A 23288-nucleotide genomic window follows, 5' to 3' on the forward strand; every position below is an offset into this window, starting at 1 on the left:
TCCAGCATCTATTTAAGTTAGGGGGAGAAAACCTCTTTTGAACCTCCTTTCTTTTGAAAAAGACACATTAAATCCCAGTTAATCCCTGATTGTTGCAGGAGCCTTCTTAATTTTAACAGAGTGTTCTCTAATGAAAAAAGTAGTATCTGACTATAATTGCTACTTGTTACTTTTTTGCAGAAAGTCATGGTGTTTTTTTTTTTTTCCTCTTCTCTTCACAGGTGGCCATTGATGAGCGCATCAGGCAACTGCATGAAGCTCACAGGGATTTTGGCCCTACTTCCCAGCATTTTCTTACCAGTGAGTAATTTTCCATTTTTCTTGCTCAGCTTGCACACTCAATTAATTGTAGTTGTATGCCAACTATGGTTGCTCTGAGTTTCTATTCTAGACCATATTAAAATGTTTTTCTTTTTTATTGCTTTAAATAAATTCACATAGTCCACAGTAAAAGGAAAATGACTGCCAGTATTAGGTCTATTTGCCCATGTATTTGTCATTGCCAAGCTGTTCTTCGTTGTTGAAGATTCCCCTTTCGGACTAATGAAATAATGAAAAATGAAATAAATGAAATTGTAACCCAGAAAGGATTAAAAAAAAAGAAAAAAAGAGAGAGAGAGAGAGAATAATAATCAAATTTGCTTTATCTGTTCAGGTTCAGTAGTATTCAGCTCCAAAAAGGGACAAAATAAGGCAGGCAAGAAAAATACTTTATCTATGGGCTTAGTAGGATTTTATCACTTACCGGAGTAGTAAGAGGATCAAAACCATAGTGAGAAAGTTGGCAGAAGGTTTGCAGTTAAGTAAACATTTATAACTCTGCATAAAATATAAGTGCCATTAGTTTTGCCAGTAACATTCCCACTTCACCTCCATTTGCACTCTTTCATCAAGGATGTTTTGAAGTATGCTGAAAGGCAACTTGAAACACCTTCAAAGCTCTAAGGCAGCAACTAATATGAAGCTTTTCAAAGACCATGTCTTTTCTATTGTACTTCAATTAAAGAAAGTAAACAGTGAAACTTTATTTAAGAGATTATATCAGCAGAACAGAACACAGTCACGGGATAATGGTTTCCTCCATGCAGAGAGACAAGCTATCGAGACATCAAAATTGAATGTTGCTATTATTGTACAGTTACATTCACAATGGGGAAGAGGACAAACTTTTCTACAGCTGATACTGCATTGTAATTTTAATTGGTTAAACATGTTTCCACCAGCCAGAGTGAGAAAGGCAATGGAGAAAAAGAGACAGTGACAGGGTGGTGAATGGCAAGTTCTAAAAAAGAGTCTATCTTGTGCCATAAAAGTACAGTGGTTCAGCCTTGCATCCTTTTTTTTTTTTTTTTTTTTTAATCAGATGATGGGTCTGGAAAGAAAGAAGACCAATTTCTTTAATTTATTTTTTCAAATTTTGTTTTTATTAATTTTTAATCTCTGGTAATTAGTAATTTGCCCAGTGTGCATAACTGCAAGTCAGATTTGCCAGGATGGAATGTGTGAGAGTTATGAGTGTATGACATGAATGCAATATGTAAAGAGATGCCTTTTTCTTGACATACAGTTTGCTCCTCAGGAAAGAATATTCCTCAGAAATGAAAAATGTGGTGTACATTAACCAAGCATATGTTGCAATTTGCAAGAGAATAGAATGATCCGAACTATATTATCATACTGAACATCGCAGTATTGTTCTCTGTGCCACTGCTGAGTGCAGCTCGGCAACTTGCATGACAGATACCACTTTGCTGATAATGCAGATGAATTCAAAAGTGCAGTAACCAGAGCCAGCAGACAATGAAAATCACTCTGGTCACTTGTTGCCACTTGAGGATCACTTTAGGAAGTGGAGCCAGGGAAAGCATTCTGGCCTTGGAAACAGATAAATTACTTGGGGGGGGGGGGGGGAGGGGGAAGGGGGAAAGGCGTATACATCCTATGTATTTATTTGCTTGTCTCTCTCTGTCTTAGCTGTTTGTGCAAGCATGTGCAAATACATATTCATAGATGTACCTGAAAACGTTAGGTATTAGGCACTTGAGATCATAGAATCATAGAATTGTTTATCTTGGAATAGATCTTTAAGGTCATCTAGTTCCAGCCCCTCTGCTATAAGCAGGGACACCTCCCACTAGGCCAGGTTGCTGAAAGCCCTATTGAGCCTGGCCTTGAAATGCTGAAAGTATCCACCAAATCCTTCCTAAGTGTATGTGTTCAGTCACTGAAAACCACCAGTGCATCTACTGGCCTCATGTTCCATAAGAATCAAATCCCCAAAGCATAGAGTTCCTCAGTATCATGCATTATTACCATACTCGAGGGAAGTATGCCTTTACATGTTTTCCAGATAACTCTTCTACATCCCTGCAGTGACAGAAGCAGATCTATTAAAGAAGTAGCTTTTTAAGAGAGGGAGTGCCAAGGTCTTTGCCATCTGGCATTAGTCTTATTTCTGCATCGGTACTTTTAGAGATTGCTGACCTGAATGGGGCAGGTCAAATGAAGCTGGATCAATACTCTTTCAGTGCAGCGATGGTAAACCTAGTCCATTTGGATCAGACTGTCAGTAGCCATAACTGTGAAAAGATGACCGATGAGAATTCCTATTGCTGGATTTATTCTGTATGCTCAACTCTCTGCTTTATATGTTCATACTCAGCATCAACTTTCCCTCTACCATACATACCATACATAGCATAGTACATGGGTGTGAGTGATGACCTTCCAGCTGTGTTTATGTAATAAAAATTGGCCTCATAAGTACCTTATTGAATAGTTCTGCAAAAAGATTGGTATCATAGGCAAGTTCATATTCTGTCAGTGATTTATACTTCTCTCCCGCTTGGAAGAAATGTTATATATTAATTTGCAGTTATATTTTTTTATAAATTTAAATGTAGAAATTACAACATCATCTGTTTGTTTTTGCTTGAAGCTGCATAAGGCAGTTGAAAATACGGCACAGAAGTAGTGGGGAGTTGTACAGGACTTATTTATCGTATCCTATGCAGGCAGGGAATCAAGTGGTAGTTGCCATTTCTAAGCACTTACAGCCTGTCCTGAGAGCTGTTCCTATAACTTTTCCTTATCACTCTGCTAGCATGTGGCCTGTCCATTCCCAGGCCTCATGAACATTTTTGCTGGGCTCTCTCACCTCAGATCTCAATCCAGGTCTTCCAGTCAGTCCTTCATGCTTCCCCAGCTTGTGTTCCACTCTACGAGTTTCCACAGAATGCCAGCTCTTCCCCATGTATTCTTGACCACTTTGCTGAGGACTGACGCTATCAGCATTAGCAGGAATAGTTGTTAAGATATAGCTGGTAAAGGTATTACGTGTGCAAGGCATATCATGAATTCATAGTTTGTGGGTTTTGAAGGTTTTGCTGTGTAATTAGAATGATTTAAATTGGGATGGGAAAAAAATAGCAAAAAAAAAAAGTTTTTCCTATTAAAGAGAAACTCGTAAATATTTAGCAAAGTTATTTAAAAAAAAAATCTGTGATTCCTTCATGGATGGTGGTGCTTAATTTGGAAGCTATATACAGAAACTGAAGCATGAAAAAGAATACTTACAACCCTACTCTGAGTGAAAATTTCAACAGAATGCCAACTCCGGAGTTCTTAATTACTCTTCTGGATTTTTTTGACTACTCCTTTGTTTGTATCTGTGATGCTGCCTCTGGCAAAGAATGGGATTCATTGTTTCTTGTTGGAGAACCCACCTATATTGTCAAAACAATGTTTTTTGAGATTCAGTAAGTGAGAGGTATGATTTATGAAAGATGGCTTTAAATATCACTTCCCATGCTAGTCAGCCTTCCACCAGTCCCTTTTGTAATGTGGTAGCTCACTCACGTGGATCATTTGTGAGCACTAAAAAATAGAAGATATTGCATCTTTTAAAGGCATAAGCAAGTCTCATAATTTACTGTCCAGTGTGAGACCATCTGTTAGCACATGTGGCGTGTCAATGAATGGCTCCACGAGCAGTGCTCAGATATAACTGGTAGGTACCTCTGAGCTCAACTAGCAGAGCCCAGGTGCTGCTTGTGCTTCCCAGGTACTTTCAGGCTTCTAAGCAATAACAGCACTGATTTCAATGTGAAGTGAAGCAGCTATAGCAGCTTTCTTTCAGAAACAGAAAGGCTGGGAAAGGTGGAGTCAACAGTTTGCATGACAAGCTAATCATCAAAGTGCTCCAGCAGTCATTGTTTTTTGTTTAGAAGTGAAAATGTGACTATAGGAGTGGGCCGTAGGAGTGTATAGCCTAGGACTCCTTCTCTGAATATGCTCAGAGCTCCTGGGGTTCAGATCTCTATTTTTCTCTTCTATCTGGGCCTTTGTATAATTTTTCTGTTATTTAGGCCACTGTCTTGAGAAATCCTGGATTTCTCTGAGTGCTGAGTGAGTGCTTAGATTGCTTTGCGAAGCAAAGATGAGTGAAGCTCTCTCTTGCACAGGCAACATGAGTGTAAAATGGCAAGTCCTGCTAATTAAGAGATCTGACTCTAAAAATGACAGGGTTCCAGGACTCTTAAGACATTTTACCCATTCACCTGAGAGATCATTTTCCAGTGTGAACAGCAGTATCTTTGTCTTTTATTTCTCATTGCCTACATTATCTTACATTGTCTTCCAAGTATCACTTCTTACATGCAGGCATCAAAGACCGTATCCATTCATCCATGTCTGTGGGATATATGATTTCATACTTTTAGAAATCACTGTGAATGCTTTGAATAGAAAATATTACCAAGGAATAATAAAAAGATGGAGGATAAGGTGTCTCAGAAGAATCAGCCTAACTCTGAGAACTCTCTGGAAGCACAGAGGTTTTGTAATAGCATTTGAATGTGGTCAAGCTAGCTAAAGGATCCTGACCGCTTTTTTTTTTCTACTTTTGTCTAAATACAAAGTGACTGCATGTGCTTCCGTTGAGAATTTGAGTACTGACCATTTCTTATCATCTCCCAAGGTATATCTTATATGACCCAATATCCACTATAATTCATTGGAATACAAATTTCTGAACAAAATGATAAAGTCAGTTCTCAAAAAATGATGTTCTCCCATTCTATTCACCTGGAAGCACATATTTTTCCCTTGAAATTAATATCCTGTGTTTCTGATAAAAATGCTTCTCAGAAAAAAACACCGTAAAATGGAAACTATACGTAATTCATTCTAAATCTTTATTTGTTGTTTTTCCTTTGCCACCACTTCAAAATACTGCATGGTATTAATTTTAAAATAATGTTTTGTTTTGTTATCTGGAAAATTCCTGATCTGTTTTTGATAGCATCCCTATTAAGTTCTTTATTTTATTCTTGGTTAGTAAATAGTTCTATATGCTGCAGTAGTAAATAATCTGCAAGTAATCCAATGTTATTCTTCACTCTTAAATCAATATAAGACTCAAAAGTTGGGTGGCCTTTTGTGCACTGTATGAAGTACTATGTTGCTAAAATTTCCTCCACAACATACTTTTTCATATTTTTGGAGTAACACTGGATCTGTGATTCCTAAAAGAAATCTTTTTATTTTATATTGACAAGTTTAACTCTGATGCATTTAGCCATGTGCCCATGTTGTCATGAGTTGTAGGTTGTATTAAGTTTAGAGCACTCTTTTAGTCCTCAAATTCCTGGATTGTGGCACAATAGAGATTTTCTGTCTTTAAATATAGCAGAATTTTTTCTAGTATATTTTGCTATATGGAGTATTTAGCAAAGATTTATTTTTGTTTTCAACTGGTTCCTCTTGCAGTAAAGTCACCAACAACATGATGAGCCAATTTTAAAGGTTTTGTTTTTAACAGTATTTGAGTGCAACAGCCACTGTTAATGACATGAAGTATCTGTAACTTGGGATATGTGGATCAATGCAGACTATATTGCTCTGATGTTATTTCATGCCATATTTCTTTATTAAACAAGTAGATGCTTGTATTTTTGTCATTTTACAGTAGTGTGACATTTAAGAAAAAGGAGAATTAGATTTTATATTTCACATTACAAGTGGCCTTTGGAAGCTTCTGGAAATACTGTACTTGATGTAAGGCATGCAGTATTTAGGTTGCATCGTACAATGTTGACCGTAGGCTGCAGGTAGGAAATAAGTTGACCACAAGGATTCCAGCAGGGAATACAGGACAGAAAGCCTCTTTTATAAATCTTTTAAAACAAATTAATACTGTCTCTGACTTCACGATGAATATTTTCATGACTAATAACTCCTTCTTCAAACTGATTAGATGTGTTCAGAAAATAATATATTCCTTTTATGCCTGCATGTGTGTTGCAGCAACAGACAGTATACTGCAAGCTTTGCAGGAAAGTAAGGGGTGTTCACTTGGATTTAAGAATTGCAGAGTCCAAACTGAGAAGTAACTGTCACTGAAATGCCTGGGAGTCATCCACGTGTGCAGTACGGCAAGCTGGGACTTGGAGCAGAATAGACCCCATGCTGTGTAGCTCTTATGAAAGGCAGGTTTTGACTGATGTTTCTGCCTTGTAACTTCTAAATTGCGCAGTCACTGTGTTCCGAGTTCAGTTTCTCAGCTATGTAGTGCAACAGCAGGTCTCAGTGCTACACAACACAATCTGATTGTTCCCTTATTTCCCTTGGTACAATAATAAATGCACATAATTTAGAAATCAATTCACTATAAATCTGGAATAAAATAATATTTAACAGATGGATGCTGATGTTTGTTGCAAAGGATGTCAAAGAGTTCATAGATGATGCAGACCCTTGCATTATGCCATTGTCACATGGGGATACCTATTGGGCACACGCCTCCCAGCGTGTATCAGGAACTGATTATGGAGAAGAAAGATTGATTTAGTGTATGCACTCAGGAAGAGAAGCATAAGCTCTTTGAAGTCTGTAGAGCACAACAGTTTATCTTTTATAATGGTCTCATTTTAAAATAATTGGGATAGCATTCAATGCATCTTCTTTGAAGGAGTGAAGTACCCTACACACACGAACTTCTGATTATTAGGAAGGCAAAACCTCTGCAGACCCAAAGACTGTCTCATTGTTCTGTTGTTCCTGCCTGCCTTTATCTGAAGTTGCCAATTCCATAACTAGCTACAGTAGAAATAATGGGTACGAAAACACATTTTATGTGTAGAAATAAAACAAGCTCTTAGCTCTGTGTTTGCATAAAGATCATCCCAGGTAGAAAAATAGCAGTCACACAGGTAGAGCTAGGCTGAGGAAGCAAATTATTAGTATTAATAAAACATGAATGTAATTAAGCACCTTGTGTTCCAGCTAAAGTGCTCACCAAGCAGGTAGCACAGGTCCTGGCTGTGAACAAATGGATGAGTTCCACTTTAAATATCATGAAAATTAAATGCATATATAATTAATATAATAAATTCATAAGAAAAAATAATTGATAAGTTATACATAACACTGCATAGGAGTATAGGTACTAGGAAGTGTGACTTCATAGTTTCTGTCCTAAAATTGTTTCCCAGTGCTTTAGCTCCACAAGTGATGGCTAAGATTCAAAAGATTTTTCCTGTAATTAAAACTGAAAGTATAAAGTTGTGCCACTGTATGGTTAATAGAAGTGTGGGCTCATTGCTTAAGTAAAGTAAAGTCTACTGCAAGTAATTTGTGACAGTGGATATACTAAATTAACTCTTTGAATAGCTGGAGGAGGGATAGTTTACTATTAATCAACATACATGTATTTTTTGTGATGTTTGTTGTATTAAAGGGAAATATTAATCAGATAGTTTTACAGTATAAACACATACAGAATTATAGTATTATTTTTCAATATAGTTAGTATTTCATTCAGATGCCCACACAGATTAAAACACAGCTGAGGTTCCTAGAGCCAGCACATTACTGTTTCATTATACATTCTGCAAATAAACAAAGTTGTAGGCTTACCAGCAAGTACCATGTTTACTTACGCTCAACAGTACGCGAAACAAGTCTTAGAAATGAGCACACCAACAGGAAAAATAAAACTCTCAAATTAGGTAACCATTAAAATGAATAAAAATAAAATGAAGTATAGGGAAATTTACATTCCCTCTTAAAATGTATTGTATTTTGTTATAGTACTCAATTTCAGTAGACATCATTGAAAGTAGCTGGGTGTGTCGTAATGGATTCCTATACTGTGGAAGCTAGAACAATAAAACACTTTTGAATTACACATGGCTAAGAGGAAAATGTTTACTTCTTCAGTGCACGGATACTACAGTGTCATAGAGAAAAGTGTTTGCCAGCAAGTGTGTTTAGTTGGACAAGTAAAATGCTTGTAACCAGGAATTACAGATACATGTCCATTACCTGCGCTAGCTTTGTATTGGGTACTAAACCCATACTGGTAAGCAGTGATAAGAAACAGCTGCTCTCAGCTTCTGGGCTTCTGCCAAAAATGAAATGATTATTCACTCAGCATAGCTGTGAAAAGTACCGCATATTTTGTCAACTCAAATTTAGGCAAGGCTGGAATCATCCAGGAAAGCAGAAGTGTATTATAGACAGCTTCACAGCAATCTCTTGAAGGAACACTAAATCCAATTATGCAGAACATCACAGAATTTTATTATTCCTAGAGCACTTAGTTCTCATGAAGGCAAGTATTTGTTCCTCTTTCAAAGTGTCCAGTACACTATCATATGTAAGATCTTGTAATAAGTTATGACTGCTAAGCTCTTACGCAGATTAATTCAGAAACAACAGAAAAAGTGCACCTTCCAAAAATATATGGCAATCTGTTGTTTGGGTGTTTAATTTAAAAAACAAACAAACAAACAAAAACTTAGAGTGGCAGAACTGTAGCCTGGTGATATCTGCATTGTTAGGAGAGAGTTATGTAAGAAATACAATGCACAATGTACAAGCTTGGAAAAAAAAAGTCAGTGCCTGTCCCAAGAAGGAAATGTTTTACTATCTCTAATTGATGTGTGTATTTGTGTATTGGTATTGGAAAATGTGCAGTGCTTTTGTATGTGTGGGTTATGACACATCAATGGCATTAATGCACTGTTTTTCCATGGGAGCTGTCATTATAATTCACTCTGCATTCCTGATGCACTTCAAGAGTTATCTGTTTTCATGGTTCATGCCATCAAAATTTAATTTCTCCTTTCTTTCATAAAAAGTGCAGAACCATGTAAGTAATGGGAAAGCAGTGCGTTCAGCTGAGCTGTAGATGGTTTGTTGGGGGATAAAGTCAATAACCACAGGACCTACTAACATGCTATGGCAAGCGTTTCATAGGCCACCAGTAATCTGAACCACAATCACCAAATTTGGATTTCTTCCAGATATATTCCTTCCTTGTCCTAGCTTCTCAGCATCATCTACAGTGCACACAAAAGCCACTGTCCCACTGCCCAAGCTGCACCCTGCTCCCTTCTCCTTTCCAGCACATCTGAAATGGCTCTAGCTCACTTCACGCTGCCTTGCCTCACCTCACCAGGGTCCTTCCTTCCAGTCCTCCTCCAGAATCCACATGTATTCACATTTATCAAAATATCAGAACTTGCCAATGGAGCTACTTTTATAAGAAAGTCTCACATCTTTCCTCCAACTCCAGTCTGCAGGGGAGGAGAGTGGATTTCACTCTGCAGATTGACTCCTACATAGTTAACAGTTCTGGTACAAATATATAAAGTGGTTCCTCTGATGTGTAGGGATTTGTTGACTTTCTTAAAGTACCTGCAGCTTAGGAGTGTCGTTATTGAAGTGTCTGCTTTGAAGGAGAAAGAAGAGATTGCACCAGATGATCCTGAGTTGAGTGCAGGAGATGATTCTTTTCCTGCGTGAACAGCAGGGGTCACTAAAAAGGAGGATTACACTGGGGAAACCGAACAGCCATTTTTTTTTTCCAGCTAGATCACTTTTCATGTAAAGGAATCACTATGTTGGAAAAGAAAATCTCTAGTCCTACAGTTCTTGAAAGATAAAAACCTCTTAATTAAACAAACAAACAAGCAACCTAGCATTCAGACTGTGGCATAAATTATAAGATGCCTTTAACAAAATCTGTTTAAAATTATTTTGTCAACAATTCATTTTATATATGACTTTGTATATTTTCATTATATTGTAAGATGTCGACATTTAACACTGTGATAGCCAATACTGAGTAATGTTATTTCCTCACTGTTTCTTGCGCCCACACTGTTATTTTCTTCATTACTTGCTGTTATTGGAAGTCAATAAAGCACAGTTAGTCATGCGGAGACATAAAAATGAAGTTGTTCTGCACTTAGAACAAGTCAACAGGAGAATAAACAAAATGCTCAGAGGGTATGTCAGCTTAGCTTCACTCAGCATGAAGTGTAAACAAGTGTCTAACTTTGTTCTTAGATAGATGTAAGGAGCTAATCACACAAGAAAAGAAATTGAAGAAAACTCAGCCAAACACATTGGCAGAAGGAAGCCTGTAGAAGAGCACACCACAGAGATAGGTCACCTGCTCTGCTTTATATCTGTTCTTGAAGTTGTAGTAGCCAAGGAGTTTTTTTGTATTTATCTTTGCAGCTGAATGAGTTCAATTTCACTCAGATTAGCCCAGAAATTTCAGAACAGCGGGTTAATCCTTCCTGCCTTCATGGGCAACTGAGCAAACAGACCAATATCAGTGTGGCCAAGTGTAAAATTGTAATTCTAGAGATTAATGTTGTCTTTCCTGTTTGCTTTGAACTTGACCCCCATGTTTCTCTTCTAGGTATGTTTGTATGTATGTATGTGTGTATGCAGTTATTTATTTATTTGTTTCTTTGTTGGTTAACAGCTTCTGTCCAAGGCCCCTGGGAGAGGGCAATCTCGCCAAACAAAGTGCCCTATTACATCAAGTGAGTATAAAGAGTAATTAATTGTGGCTATTTACATTTGGTGTTAAGAGGAATGTTGGACATTTTCTTATATTATCATGAACTGCTCCTATGTTGTCTAAATGGGAAGAAAAAATGAGTTAAGTGTGCAGTAAATTTCACAAAAATATGCTAGTTATTTAAATACTTGTTTGTTGCTTGGTGTTATGTCTCCATAAGTTACCTGCAAAATAGGTAAAGCTTTGGGGTATCTGGATTATATTTTAGTTTGTTTCATTGTGCACTGAAGAATATGTATGGCAGGTTTTGCCAAAGCAAACAAAACAACAACAACAAAAAACAGAGTTGCAGTTGTGAATGTGATGCACTGTCTTTTTAATCTTGCAATGCAAGTACTTTATACAATGAATTCTTGAAAGGGGAGTGTTTAGTTGAATCTGTTGCTGAGGGACAAAATAGTCCCTATAAGCTGTTCTTTCTGAGTTTAGTTTCCAACATTCAGACAGTTGGTTGTATAAGGTATGTATACATAAAGAATGAGAGAAAACTTTAAAAGTCCAACTGCTTGGACATACCTGTTTCCAGTGCCATACAGCCCCATTCCACAGCAAATATAAAAACATTTTTAATGCATTTTTCCTTCTTTCTTCAGTTGCTTATTATTTGCAATATGTGCCTTGAACTATTTATGCATAGCTTCTGGAGGAAACGGGTGATGCAATGTCAGTGATAAAGACTGTAGTACAAGTGACTGAAACGTGTGTCACATGCTTCCTCCTTGCCTTCCCAGTACACTTTGGCTTCAAGTTCAAAGAGGGTTGATATAGGTTAGATATAAGGAAAAAATATTTTACAGCGAGAATGGTGAGGCACTGGAACAAGTTGACCAGAGTTGCGGTTGATGCCCTGTCTCTGGAGACTCTCAAGGCCAGGCTGGATCAGGCCCTCAGCAACCTGATCCAGCTGTGGTGTCCCTGTTCATTGTAGGGGAGTTGGACTAGATGATCTTCAAAGGTCCCTTCCAACTCTACGGATTCTATGATTCTATTCTATGATTTTATACTTTCAAAGCTCAACCAGTGTCACTCAACCATTTGGCTGCTGTAATGCTTCGGTCACTTCAGCAGCTTCAGAACAAACCTGTATATGTGAAGAAAGCCAAGTCTGTTGTGCAATGCAGTGTTGTACCTAGTTGTACCTTGTTCAGGTTGGTTTGCTATTGCTGTGTGATTTCTCTGATGTACTTGGAAATGGATCACTGTGATGTTATTTGGCTACAAATAATGAAACCGATGCGAGAAAACTGAAAGCTCTGTCAAAATAAGGAGAGAGGATAGTCAATGGGGGGAAAGTGCTGAAAAGCAATAGGAGTCTCTGGCAAATAGGAGTCAGTTCATGGCACCACAATGAAGAAAAAGATCCTCCTTTTCTCTGTCCCATGACATGACCTGCCAGTACAGTGCGATTTGCCCTGGCAGTTCTTAAGTGTAGGCGTGAGATATGTTTCATGCTGCTCTTCCCACCTCTTTATGTGCTACTCGCATCTAGCAGCCATGAGTAACTGGGCTGGGTTGATTGTTCATGATAAAATGATCATTGATGATTACTCCTTAGTAGTTTTTTCTGCCAAGTTTCCATTTCATCTTCTGTTCCAGGCTATTTACAAGTTCAAAGGAAAATGTTTATTTCGTTCACTTTAGAAACTGTCTTATTAGCCGTGAGTTGTAGCGCTACTATTTTAAATTTGGCTACAACTTCATTGAAATACTGTTGTTGAGATGAGAAATAAATTGGTCAAGTTTTAATGAGTCTTAGTTAGTTGTTACACCTATTCCCTTCTCCAGCTGACCTCAGTCATCCATTCTCATCACTCATATTTTACGATTGAACACAACTACACAAATTCCCATCTACCAATGTATCAATGTCCTGATGTAACATAAAATGGTACATTCCGATGTAATATTTTAGCTATTAAGCTATTAGTATATTCTTTTTTTATTCTTTGAACTACTACTTCCCTGTTGTGAATCCTGTAGCAGCTTCCATGAAGATGGAGCAGCTATGGGTAGCATTCTCTTAATGCTTATATAATTTTCTTTCTGTCATCAGTGTAAAAGAATGGTGATACACATTTACTTATTTTTCATTTTATGTTTTTCCCTTGATGCTTAACTGTTTTATCTCATCATTTTCACATTTGCAATGACACAGCCTTTGTTAAGTCAGGCAGTACTTAATGTTAAAATCCTCAGCAGCGATATTTACTTACTGCTTGGTATGTTCAGGCTTTTCAATTTCCCGCATTAAAATTTAATTTTTATACAGCTGGTTAATCTTTCCTTTAAAGCTATTATTTCAAAAATTCCTTCATAAGATTATTCACACTGGTTTTTCTTCTCTAAATCGTATTGGTGTAGGCATCATTACCATTGCAAATATAATTATCAACAATGTACAACCTGTTTCAGGTATTCCGAGTAATTTCATAGTTTTTTGGCCTACAGTCAGACTCATGAAAATTGCAGTACAGTGGTGGTGCAACAGCTGTTGTGTTTTTCCACCTTTTTCATGTGGCTTGGTCCCAGTGGGAATGATGAGCCAGGACAGCAAATCAACTTCACCCCTTTCTTCCTCAGTGCTCTGAGAAACCAAACTTCTTCATTCAAGGACAGCAGAGGTATCTTGGCCTCCAGAATACCAAGTGAACATTCCTGTCTAGAATGTCTGGTGCTACTGAGGAAATAATCCCTCCCTTTTGCCTCTGAATTAAAACATGCAAAATTTCTCTAAAACGTGTTTTATCGAGTGCTTTTCTTTATGTGTTTGTTTATTGTTTTCATTTTTTGGTTTTTTTTTTTCCCCTCAATATATTCCTTATGTCTAGTGCAGTGTTTAAAGATTTTATGAGCTTGAAAAAGAAGAGGAAGATAAAAATATCGGTTCTGTTCTTTGAGGCCTTGGTCCTATCCTTATTTGAGGGTGACCTGGAAAGTGGGAAAGCAGAAGTAGGCAGAGTCATGTCTGTGCTCTTTAGCGATGTTTTAGTTATTCATTAAAATTTCTAAATTTAAGGTTTTAGGAGACAAAATATGCAATTACTGTTCATCAAAAATTTGAAAAGCAAGTGAAACAAATGTGCAGAACAAAGACTACTGCATGTAGTACCAAAAGATTTATTTTTTTTTTTTAAGCTTAAATTCTAAAAAAAGGATGATAATGAAGGTAGGAAGACCGCAGATTTTAATTTCAGAATTTGGGATAAATCATATCTTAGAAGAGCTAGCCTTGTGATCGAAGTATGTTATCCTCCAGACGATCATGGAGGAACAGCTGCAAAACAGATAGCAGAACCAAATGCTGCTTTGGATTTTGCAACAGAAGCAGTTGCTCATGCTGCACAACCCAATCCTTCTCTAGTGACCATCCTCTTGGGACAGAAAGGGACATAAAATTCAGCTATAATCTGAATCTTGTTTTGCCTTGTGTATGGTTTAGCCCCACTAGGTAAATAATGTAGCCACGATGCAGTCCTAAGAGACCTCTGTTGCCTTGGAGTGGGGAGGAGTAGTTGGACTGAAGTCTGCAATTTACTTTATTTCCCCCCAAAACTCAGTATTCCTGCTGTCATGATCTGTTGAAATTTAGTAGTTGTTGACTTCTTTATTTGTACTAATCTTTGACATTATTCTTCCACTGTATAGCTGACTTCCAGTTAATAGCGTCTGTCTTCTCTGCCCCTTGCTGTGCCCATTCTTTTGAAGGATTTAAAATGCTTCTGCAAAAATACAGTAGTCTTTCATCTCTGTACTTTTTCACAAAGGAAGCCTTCCAAGTTATTTCCCAGCCAAGCTTATTTTCTTACACAGATTATAGCAGTTCACTGAACTTTGTCCTGCTGAGGACAAAGCTGGATTCTCAGGAGCACAGATTTGGCTCCTTGAGAAGATCCACATGAGACTATCCATATAAACTTGCTATGCAGTGTACTAACTCAAAGACCAGCACATCCCCACTTTATGACCCTCTTCCATGCTACACTTTCCTATGTGAGTATTTTACTTACCTTAAATATATCAGTTCGTGACATATATTTTTGTTAGTTTTAGGTTCTGCAGTCTTACCGTACTCCACACGGGAGATACAGCAGGCCAGTTCTATAAACACACTTCTTTGTTTTCTTGCTTTTTAATCTCCCTTTTAATTGTTGTGTAACCATGCAGAGTTTCAGCACAGAAAAAAAAAAAAAAAAGCCAAGAGCCCAGAGTTTTCATTGTAAAAGCAAACAGATTAAAGGCATGATTCTTTCACTTTTTTTTTTTTTTTTTTTTTTTTCCAACTTAGACACAGGACAAATGAATCTATCTGAATTAAATTCCACTAAGATAAAATAAAGCAAAGAGCTGCTGTAAAATCACTTGGGTTAATTGTTTCTCCTGCAGAATGTAGATAAGTAAGACACAAAAGCAAGTAGGAAATGTCTGTCAGACAAAGCAGAGAGAGACATAGAACACCATCAGTAAATAATTGTATACTTATGTGTATGTAGTGAGTGAAGCTGTGCACAAGCTATGCAAGCCAGGCATATGACTGACAGTTAACCTACCTAGCAAGTACCAAAAAATGTAATACTTTGACTTCTTAAAAACACAGCTATTCTGATCTTTTCATGTCTTTCAGTTCTAAACTCTCAATTGTAAAATTGTAGCTATTGTGATGAAAAGAAACTGTCTCATACTTTTCACTCTGTCTTAAAATTATCATGCTGTCTAGCATAAAACCGTCAGTTAAATATCCGTTGTTTCCTAGACACTGGTCCAAATGCAGCCTTCTTTTATCAACTTTTGGACTGTGGGGCCTTGGCTCCAAACCTTGTCATGAAGTTTGAAACTGGGCTACGAGTGAATGCAAAACCCTGAGCCTGTAGCCAAAGCCAAAGTGGAGGAGCTTCCTGTGGCACTTGCACAGCACTCAGAGACTGTGGTCTTGCTAATCTTACAGTGCTCATGCTGAAGTGGAAAGTAAAGTGTTTAAGATTTGTTATCAGATGCATTCAGTATAAATTATGATGTCTGTTTATACTGTTGAGCATTACAGAGAGGAAGGAGAAAGTAAGGTTAATTTTTGTGCAGGTTAAATCTTAAAACGCCTTATGAAGATAACACTGTTACTCTCCAGGAATGAATTTGAGTTTTCTGGCTTGTTTGCTCAATTTAGGAATGAGGTAGGTAAGAGAATTTTGGATGGCATCTGGCTTTCCAACTTTCTTAATTAAAAGGAAAGCATCAGCATTTAAAATCCATTACATCCAGCTATTCATTGCTTTCCAGTTATGGGGCTAAGAGAGCAATAAATGAACTATTTTTATAGGTGCTAGGATGAAAAGTAAACTTTTGTTACTGTACAAGGAGTATCTTTATAGAGTAATACAATATAATTACATAATACTGAAGGTATCTTAGCTGAAATTGTTACATTTATTGTAAGCTGAATGTGATTTTTTGCTTGTATTTTACTTTTTACTTCATTTTTCTTTGCTCCATTTTATTTCAGTTATTAAATACAGTTTCACTGTGTTACCCATCATCAAGAATAAAAAATTAACATAGCCCATATAATTTTGAAAGTGTTGAATGACATATATACAATATGGGCCTATTTTATACAGTACATGGCCCATCTTCCATAAAAAATAGATTTTACAGCTTCTCCTGATAGCTGAAATTTATTGTCATATACTTCAAGCCCATGTTTTAAACATTGTGTTCTTAATGAGCAGAATTCAAAAATAGGAATTATGTTTGATTTCCACTGGAATGCTTTGAACTTGAAAAGATTAGACATATTAAGGGGAAAAAAAATAGAAAGATTTGCCTGTCAGACTTTTCTTTTTTAAAGATCAATTACATACTTAATTTAGATGACAGACAAAGAGAAGACAGCTTCTGATAACTGTCCAATGAAATCTTCAAGGGAACAGGGAACAATATCTTAGATTTTTTACATATTCTTGTTATCCTGAGAAGTTTCATAAGTCCTTTGTTTCCTAAGTAGATTGTCAGTTTCTCCCAAATAGTACTTGCCATGTCTGTTGTCTGTATTGCCCTTGGTTCAGTCTCTCCTGATGCACAATGAACAGACTAAGTATTTCCTCATTCCACATGAGAAAAATAGCATAGACCCTGTAAGAGGGTCAGCAGTAAGTTGCTCCCTCTTTACTTACAGTGCTTTTTTGTCTGCTTCATGATCTCATCATTCTAATATAAGTCAGGACTGTAATTAACATTTGTACATCCTATGTTTCAATACCAGTGAAAAAAATACTTGTTATAAATACAATCGATGTGTACAACACGTGTCTTTAATTGTACCTGCTGTGGATTCATGGCTCTGGCAGGCTGTTTAATGTTCTAGTGTTGGTATACAGGGCAAAGCAAAAGTCTAGCAAAGTCCAAGCGCTATATACAGAGATACCAGGTGGTGGTCTTCTCCTGTGGCCATATCAGCAAGAGGTCAGATTTTTTCCTGGTTTGATTTCTTTTCGAGAATGAACTCATTGAAGCTGCTAAATCTCTTATGTGATTGCTCCTTCTCTGACTGTCTGAGATCCTGTTCTCCTATACACTGCAATAAGCTCCTGTATTTCAGAATATTCTCTGTCTCAACATATTTCTTGTCCTGGGTGACCTGTGTGGTCTTTACGTACTGAACCGTGACAATGGATTATATGAACCTGTTTTCTCTGTATAGGACCCCTTTCAAGATTTTTTTTTGTGAGATAATGGCAGCAAAGCTCTTACACATCCATTTTGAGATATCCACATCTTTAGATCTTCAATCTTGAGAAGTACTTTGTGTATGTATTAAGCTTAGAGATTAAGGATGCTAAGGGAAACCATAAATTTTATTAACTGGGAACTGTATAAATGTTGGTAAGATCGGATCTTAAGTAAAGATTCTTCATTAAGTAAAGAATATTAAGTAAAGAGTCTAACCAAAGTTAGAAGTAATCAAATCATCTATATTTATTTTCTTGCTTCTCATTTTCTGATTAAAAATTTGAACCTTCTGAGATAAATTACAATTTCAAATATGATCTATAGGCTTGGCAGCCTTTTGCACGCTACATATTTGCTTTGAATTTCAATTATTCATCAGATACATTTTTATATTAGGAAATCTGTGGCTAGATAATTTAAGGAAAACTAACCATAAAAAAAATGTATCACAACATCTCTGAATAAATTGTTTTTCTTAGAAGCAGTTTTGACAAACATTCATTCTCCTTCCATGGAAATTGTACCATAATCTCATTTATAAGTACAACACAACAGAGAACCGTTATCTAGCAGCACTCTCTGTACCTAGCATAATCACCAAATGGTGTCAACAGTGTCAACAGAGTAGTGTGGAGAGGACAAACTTTGCTGCCTAGTACCTATTCAGCTTGTGTATCTCAGTCTTCCTTCTTCTTTTTCAAAAGGGCCAAAATTTGCATAAATGTTGTTTGTAAAAGTCAGGTTGGGGACTTCGAGGGAGTGCAAGCAGATTTAGCACAGCACTAAATTGCTTTGAAGGAGAGTTGCTGCAAACCTTTGCAGAAGTCTTGTTTACATTTTATTCTTCACTTGCATGTCTCATATTTTATAATGTGAACAGATAAATTATTATGTTAATGAAGTGGATGTGCGGGGATTAACATTCACATTAGAATTTTTGTGAAGAAAAAAATGCAAGTATCTAGAACCACAGTAATTTGGTCACATTTGGGTATTCTGAATTTAGATGTTTGCTAGATAACTTTATATTATTTTAATGTGCAAGTTGAAAAAGTGGCTTTAAATAATTACCCCACTACTGCGGAGTAGAGATGGCACAGGAGCACAGAGGCAAAGATGTATCTTACCTTGCTTTGCTTTAATTACATTTGCCTGCATTTTTGTTTAAAAGCTGTACTGCTGAAGAAAATGTTATGAACTTAATTGTTGAGGATCTACATCCCGTGTGAAGCATGGAAAAAAAAATGCCAGAGACATGAAGATAAAGCATAAATGGCTGAAAATCTACTGTGTTTGACTTGGGAACAGATGATTTCATAATAGCATCATGACTATAACACAAATGTGAAACACCTTGGTTGTATTTAAAATTTTAATCACGCACCAGAGAATGTCTGGTTGGTCCATGGGTGTAATACTTTATTCCTCATTAAGGTTTAAAATTGTAAGAAAATACTGAAACAGTAAAATAAGCTTTCATTCCAGCCAGTATTTTCCAGTCTGACACCTGCCATCCTGGTGGTGCTATAACGTGATATATATAAACTAATACATATTTTAACATTATAAAGAGTGTGACAAAAAACTAAGAGGTTTTTCTGCATGTTGAAACACAGAACAGCTACACCTTCAATAGAAAATCAGAAGTCTTATATGTTCTCCCAGATTGGAGATTTTTATCTACTATTTTATTTTCAATTTAAGTCTGCTTAATTGCATTTATCGTTAGGACTTTATCAATGGAAACTTTGTTGGCTGACCTTATCTACCCATCTTTTATAAAACACTCAAAAAGTTAAAGCAAGTGCAGATACTGCTAGGTACTAACAACAGCAACAGCAGCAGTAAAGGGACTGCAGCCATAGAGAGGACTATGAATGTCTCTCAAGAACCTTGTGTATAATTCAGTTTCAGCTATACCCATATAAATAATAACAATATGGAGCAAACTCATATGCAGATTTTTCATCAACTAAAACTTCATTAGAGGTTTAAAAATGTTTTTTTTTTAGGAATCTTAAAGATTAAAATAGTATATTAAATGCACATATATGCATCCTTAGCCTACCTCTGCCCAATCAGTTAAGAAACAATCTGAAAAGTGTTGAAAGTAAGATTTGTATCAACTAAGGGTTTTTTAGCCATGTTTGCTAGGAATGCCTGGACTCTATAAATCATACATTGACTTTGATAAATGTGATTAAACAGATAAACTTTAAAAAGTTCTGAAATACACAAACCTACACTTATGATAGGCTCTCTTACATCTTCATTATGGTTTTGCATGTCATTAATTTGCATTTCATTTAGTTTTGTTACCATTTTATCACCAGTTGCAGTCATGTTGCAGTATCCAGTATCACTGAAAAGAAATTTCATTAGAAAATGAGAAACTTAAGTTCTAATGTGAAACATTTTTCCATGTATTTATCAGCTTTTAGCTATAGCAACCATGTTCAATTATTTTTATTGTCATGTTTTGCAGAATCTTGACTATAAAAAAGTAATCATATTAGAAGTTTGCTTTCACAAGGCAGGACTGATACTCAGTTGTAAGAATTCAAGTTCATTAAAAAATCATTCTGAAATTAAACACATTAAAAAGAAAAACCTGAACCCCACAATAACATTCTCGATCAGTGCAGAGAGTTTGCATTTATATTTTATATTTTGTAAATAAAAACTTGATGATTTTAATGATTTTCTTTGTTGTGAAGCACACACACACGTACACACACAAAAGCAGGCTCAAAGTATTTTCAGAGCTGATGGAAAAGCACATTAACTAGCTCCATGCTTTGTTGTTTCTCAACTATATCTTTATCCTGAAGTATTACTGGAATAAATTTCTATCAGCCTATGCAGCTGAATGATCTTCAATTTCATTGTTGTTTTATTTTCTATTTAGAGATTAGCAAAAGGAAAAATGATATTAAAAGAAAAAAAAAAGAAAAAAAAAGAAAAAGAAAAAGAGAATGTCGAACCAGTGATGGTTGGCCATATGATGTGTCCACAACAAAGGAAAACATGTTTGTCAAATGTACTAATGTAAAGTAGTAAAAACTCAGGGCTATGGACTTGTACCGGTGAGGCAAATAAGGTTTAAAATCATTGCTTGTTTGAAAGAGAAGATTCTTGCGTGAAACAAGTTTCCTTTAAGGTCATAGCAAGTTTCTTGACCATTTATAGGCAATATATTTCAAAAAAAGAAATTGGAAGAAATGACAGTTAAGACATCAAAAATCTGAATGTTAGAGAAAAAGTCTATTTGCTTAATGTTTTCAGCCCTTTAGAAACGGGAGAATGTAAAAATATCTTCTTTAAGACTTCTTATTTTTTTAAGTATTTTCTTTGAAGTTTATCTGCTGCTTCTTTATTTACATGAAAATCTGTAGCACTGTCCTTGACAAAACAAATCTCTCTTCTGACACTGTTCAACATCCAGAACATTGCCCTCCTTTTTCCCGGAATTTGTGTCTATTGCTTGTCCATGTTTTTCTTTCCACCCAGTCTTTTCTAGCTTCTGTAATCTTTTTTTTTTTTTCACTAAAACAGCTCTTTACGAGGTCACTAACAGTTTCCTGTTGCCTAGCTCCAAGAATCTTTTCAGTGTTCACATTCTTCTAGGTCATTCCACCACTTTGAGCAAACCATCTTCCCACTGTCTTTTTTGTTTTCTCTTGGCTTATTTTCAGGATTTCCCTTGTAATAATTTACCCTTCACTTTTTCTGCATCTTTCCCTTGCCTTCTAATGAATTCTTTGCAGAGTCTGTCCTCCCACTGGTTGTCTGCCTCCAGCCCATCACCCTCTTTATCTTACCTTCTTTTAGCACTGTTTTCAATCTTCAGTCCTTGTGCATATCTAATAGCAATCCCATGTCATTTAATGTCATTTCATTTCATGTCCATTTCATGTCCATTTCATTTAGTTATGCTGGTAACTTCTACAGGCAACTTATTAATTACTGATTTTTTTTTGTTTGTTTGTTTGTTTTGTTTTTTTTTGTTTTTTTTTTCGTTTTCTTTATGGCCCCATTGAATAGCTAAATCCTAAGCTCAAAGAGACCAAACTAGGTAAGTTTTCTTAAATATCTAGGCTTCTCTGTTGAAGTTTCTTTTAGTTATTTTACACAATGTTTTACTGCCTCTGTCAGCTATCCTTTAGGCCCCCTACGTGCATTTTATGCCTACTTAGATATTTAGTGTTGCTTATCCTTTAAATATTTTCTTTTCTGGCACCAAATAAGTATATTTTTCTGATTTCTGTTTAAAATGGACATACTCCTCAAAAAGATTTTTAGCTGTTACTCAGTCACTCACATGAGCAGTGATCTACTCCAGACTTGGCCATTACTCACTCCTTCAAAATCACTGTGTTCACTGGATTAACAATACTCACAAGATCAATTAGAACAGCCCAGAGTATTTTGCTGCTTATATGACAAAATATAGAACATAAACTGTGACATTTTTTTGTGGCACTGTGTCCCTCTCCATCGCCTAACCTCAGAGCATGCTTTGGAGTATCCATTTTGCTGGACCTCTGCACAAAAGGCAGACACTTTCCACATCCTGTCTGTTCACTTGGATTAACAGAGAAGTTTAAACAGCAGCAGAAATACTTCTTTCTTTCCCAGATGTCTGTCCCGTCTTGATGGAGAGTGATGTAGTCTAGATCCCCAACACTGTCAAGCTCGATTATCTTAAAGTCCTTTCAATTCTTTGCACGTCAGTGCTGGAGGGACTGACATTGCCAGAAACATCTCTCTTGTCTTCCTAAGAATGGTTTGTAGCCATTTTATGGGAGACATTTGTCTCAGATGCTTTTCTCTATTTCAGATAAATTCCATTAAGCTAAAGCTTTGTAGCCTCACAGTACTGGGAAGCTGCCCAATTTAGTTTACAGCGTCAGTTTGTTAACACACACTGGCTCCCTGTTTGTTAAATGCTGTTTGCTTCTGGCTCCCTCCAAATTCCAGCTTGTGCACAGCTTTTCCTGAGCAGAATAGGATCTCTCTGTCCCTTCTTGTTCTGAAATAACATACCGTTGGACAAGGTGTTGCAGAAATACAAATTAGGCTTGAGCCCATCGACTCAAGAATAGTGGGAGGCGTTATGGCTGTCCAGCACAGTATGTATGGCTGTACACCAAGCATATTGGTGAACATCAGCAAAAATTATAACCAGTTGTGGGCATTCACATTTCCAACATAATGCTCCACTGAGACAAGCGCTGGATGCTTGCAGAAGGTCTTTGATGAGAATGCTCTTCAGTACTTATCCAGTTACTCCTCTGAGCAGCAAGAGGAAAACAAGTCCTGACTAAATGCACTCCTAGCAAGAAAGCTTACTCTTGAGAACAGATTCAGTAGACACATCCATTCTCGGCAAACTCTGTATTTTTTCTTGTACTTCTGTGTAACGCAAACAAATTTGAGCATACTTGAGTACTTAGCTGTATGCAGGATCAGTAGTTTTTATGATAGCCAAAAAATCAATGGCAGAACTGACCAACTCATTTTAAACCAGAGCTAAAGAACACTGGTAAACTGAAAGTGAACACCATACTAGTGCTGCTGGAAGAAAAGTTTTTGACTGTTCACTGAAACAGAAACTGTCAGAAATGGGAATTTAGATAACTGTTTTAGCAGCTATTCCTCATCACACCAGTCTCATTTCCAGTGA

The 23288-nt window shown here is 36.5% G+C and overlaps 1 protein-coding gene across 15 annotated transcripts in view; it reads left to right on the plus strand.

Moving 5' to 3' along the window:
• The window catches only part of DMD (dystrophin), a 1154126-nt gene that overhangs the window by 1031570 nt on the left and 99268 nt on the right, over positions 1-23288 (plus strand). For all 15 annotated transcript variants that reach the window (XM_085210257.1, XM_085210277.1, XM_085210286.1 and 12 more), the window contains 2 exons: positions 222-300; positions 10784-10844. In XM_085210257.1, the coding sequence (XP_085066383.1) occupies positions 222-300; positions 10784-10844 (140 nt within the window). The remainder of the gene's footprint in view (positions 1-221; positions 301-10783; positions 10845-23288) is intronic.

The sequence above is a fragment of the Meleagris gallopavo genome, chromosome 1, assembly GCF_905368555.1.
Source record: "Meleagris gallopavo chromosome 1, MGAL_WU_HG_1.1, whole genome shotgun sequence".
In the NCBI taxonomy this organism is placed as follows: domain Eukaryota; kingdom Metazoa; phylum Chordata; class Aves; order Galliformes; family Phasianidae; genus Meleagris; species Meleagris gallopavo.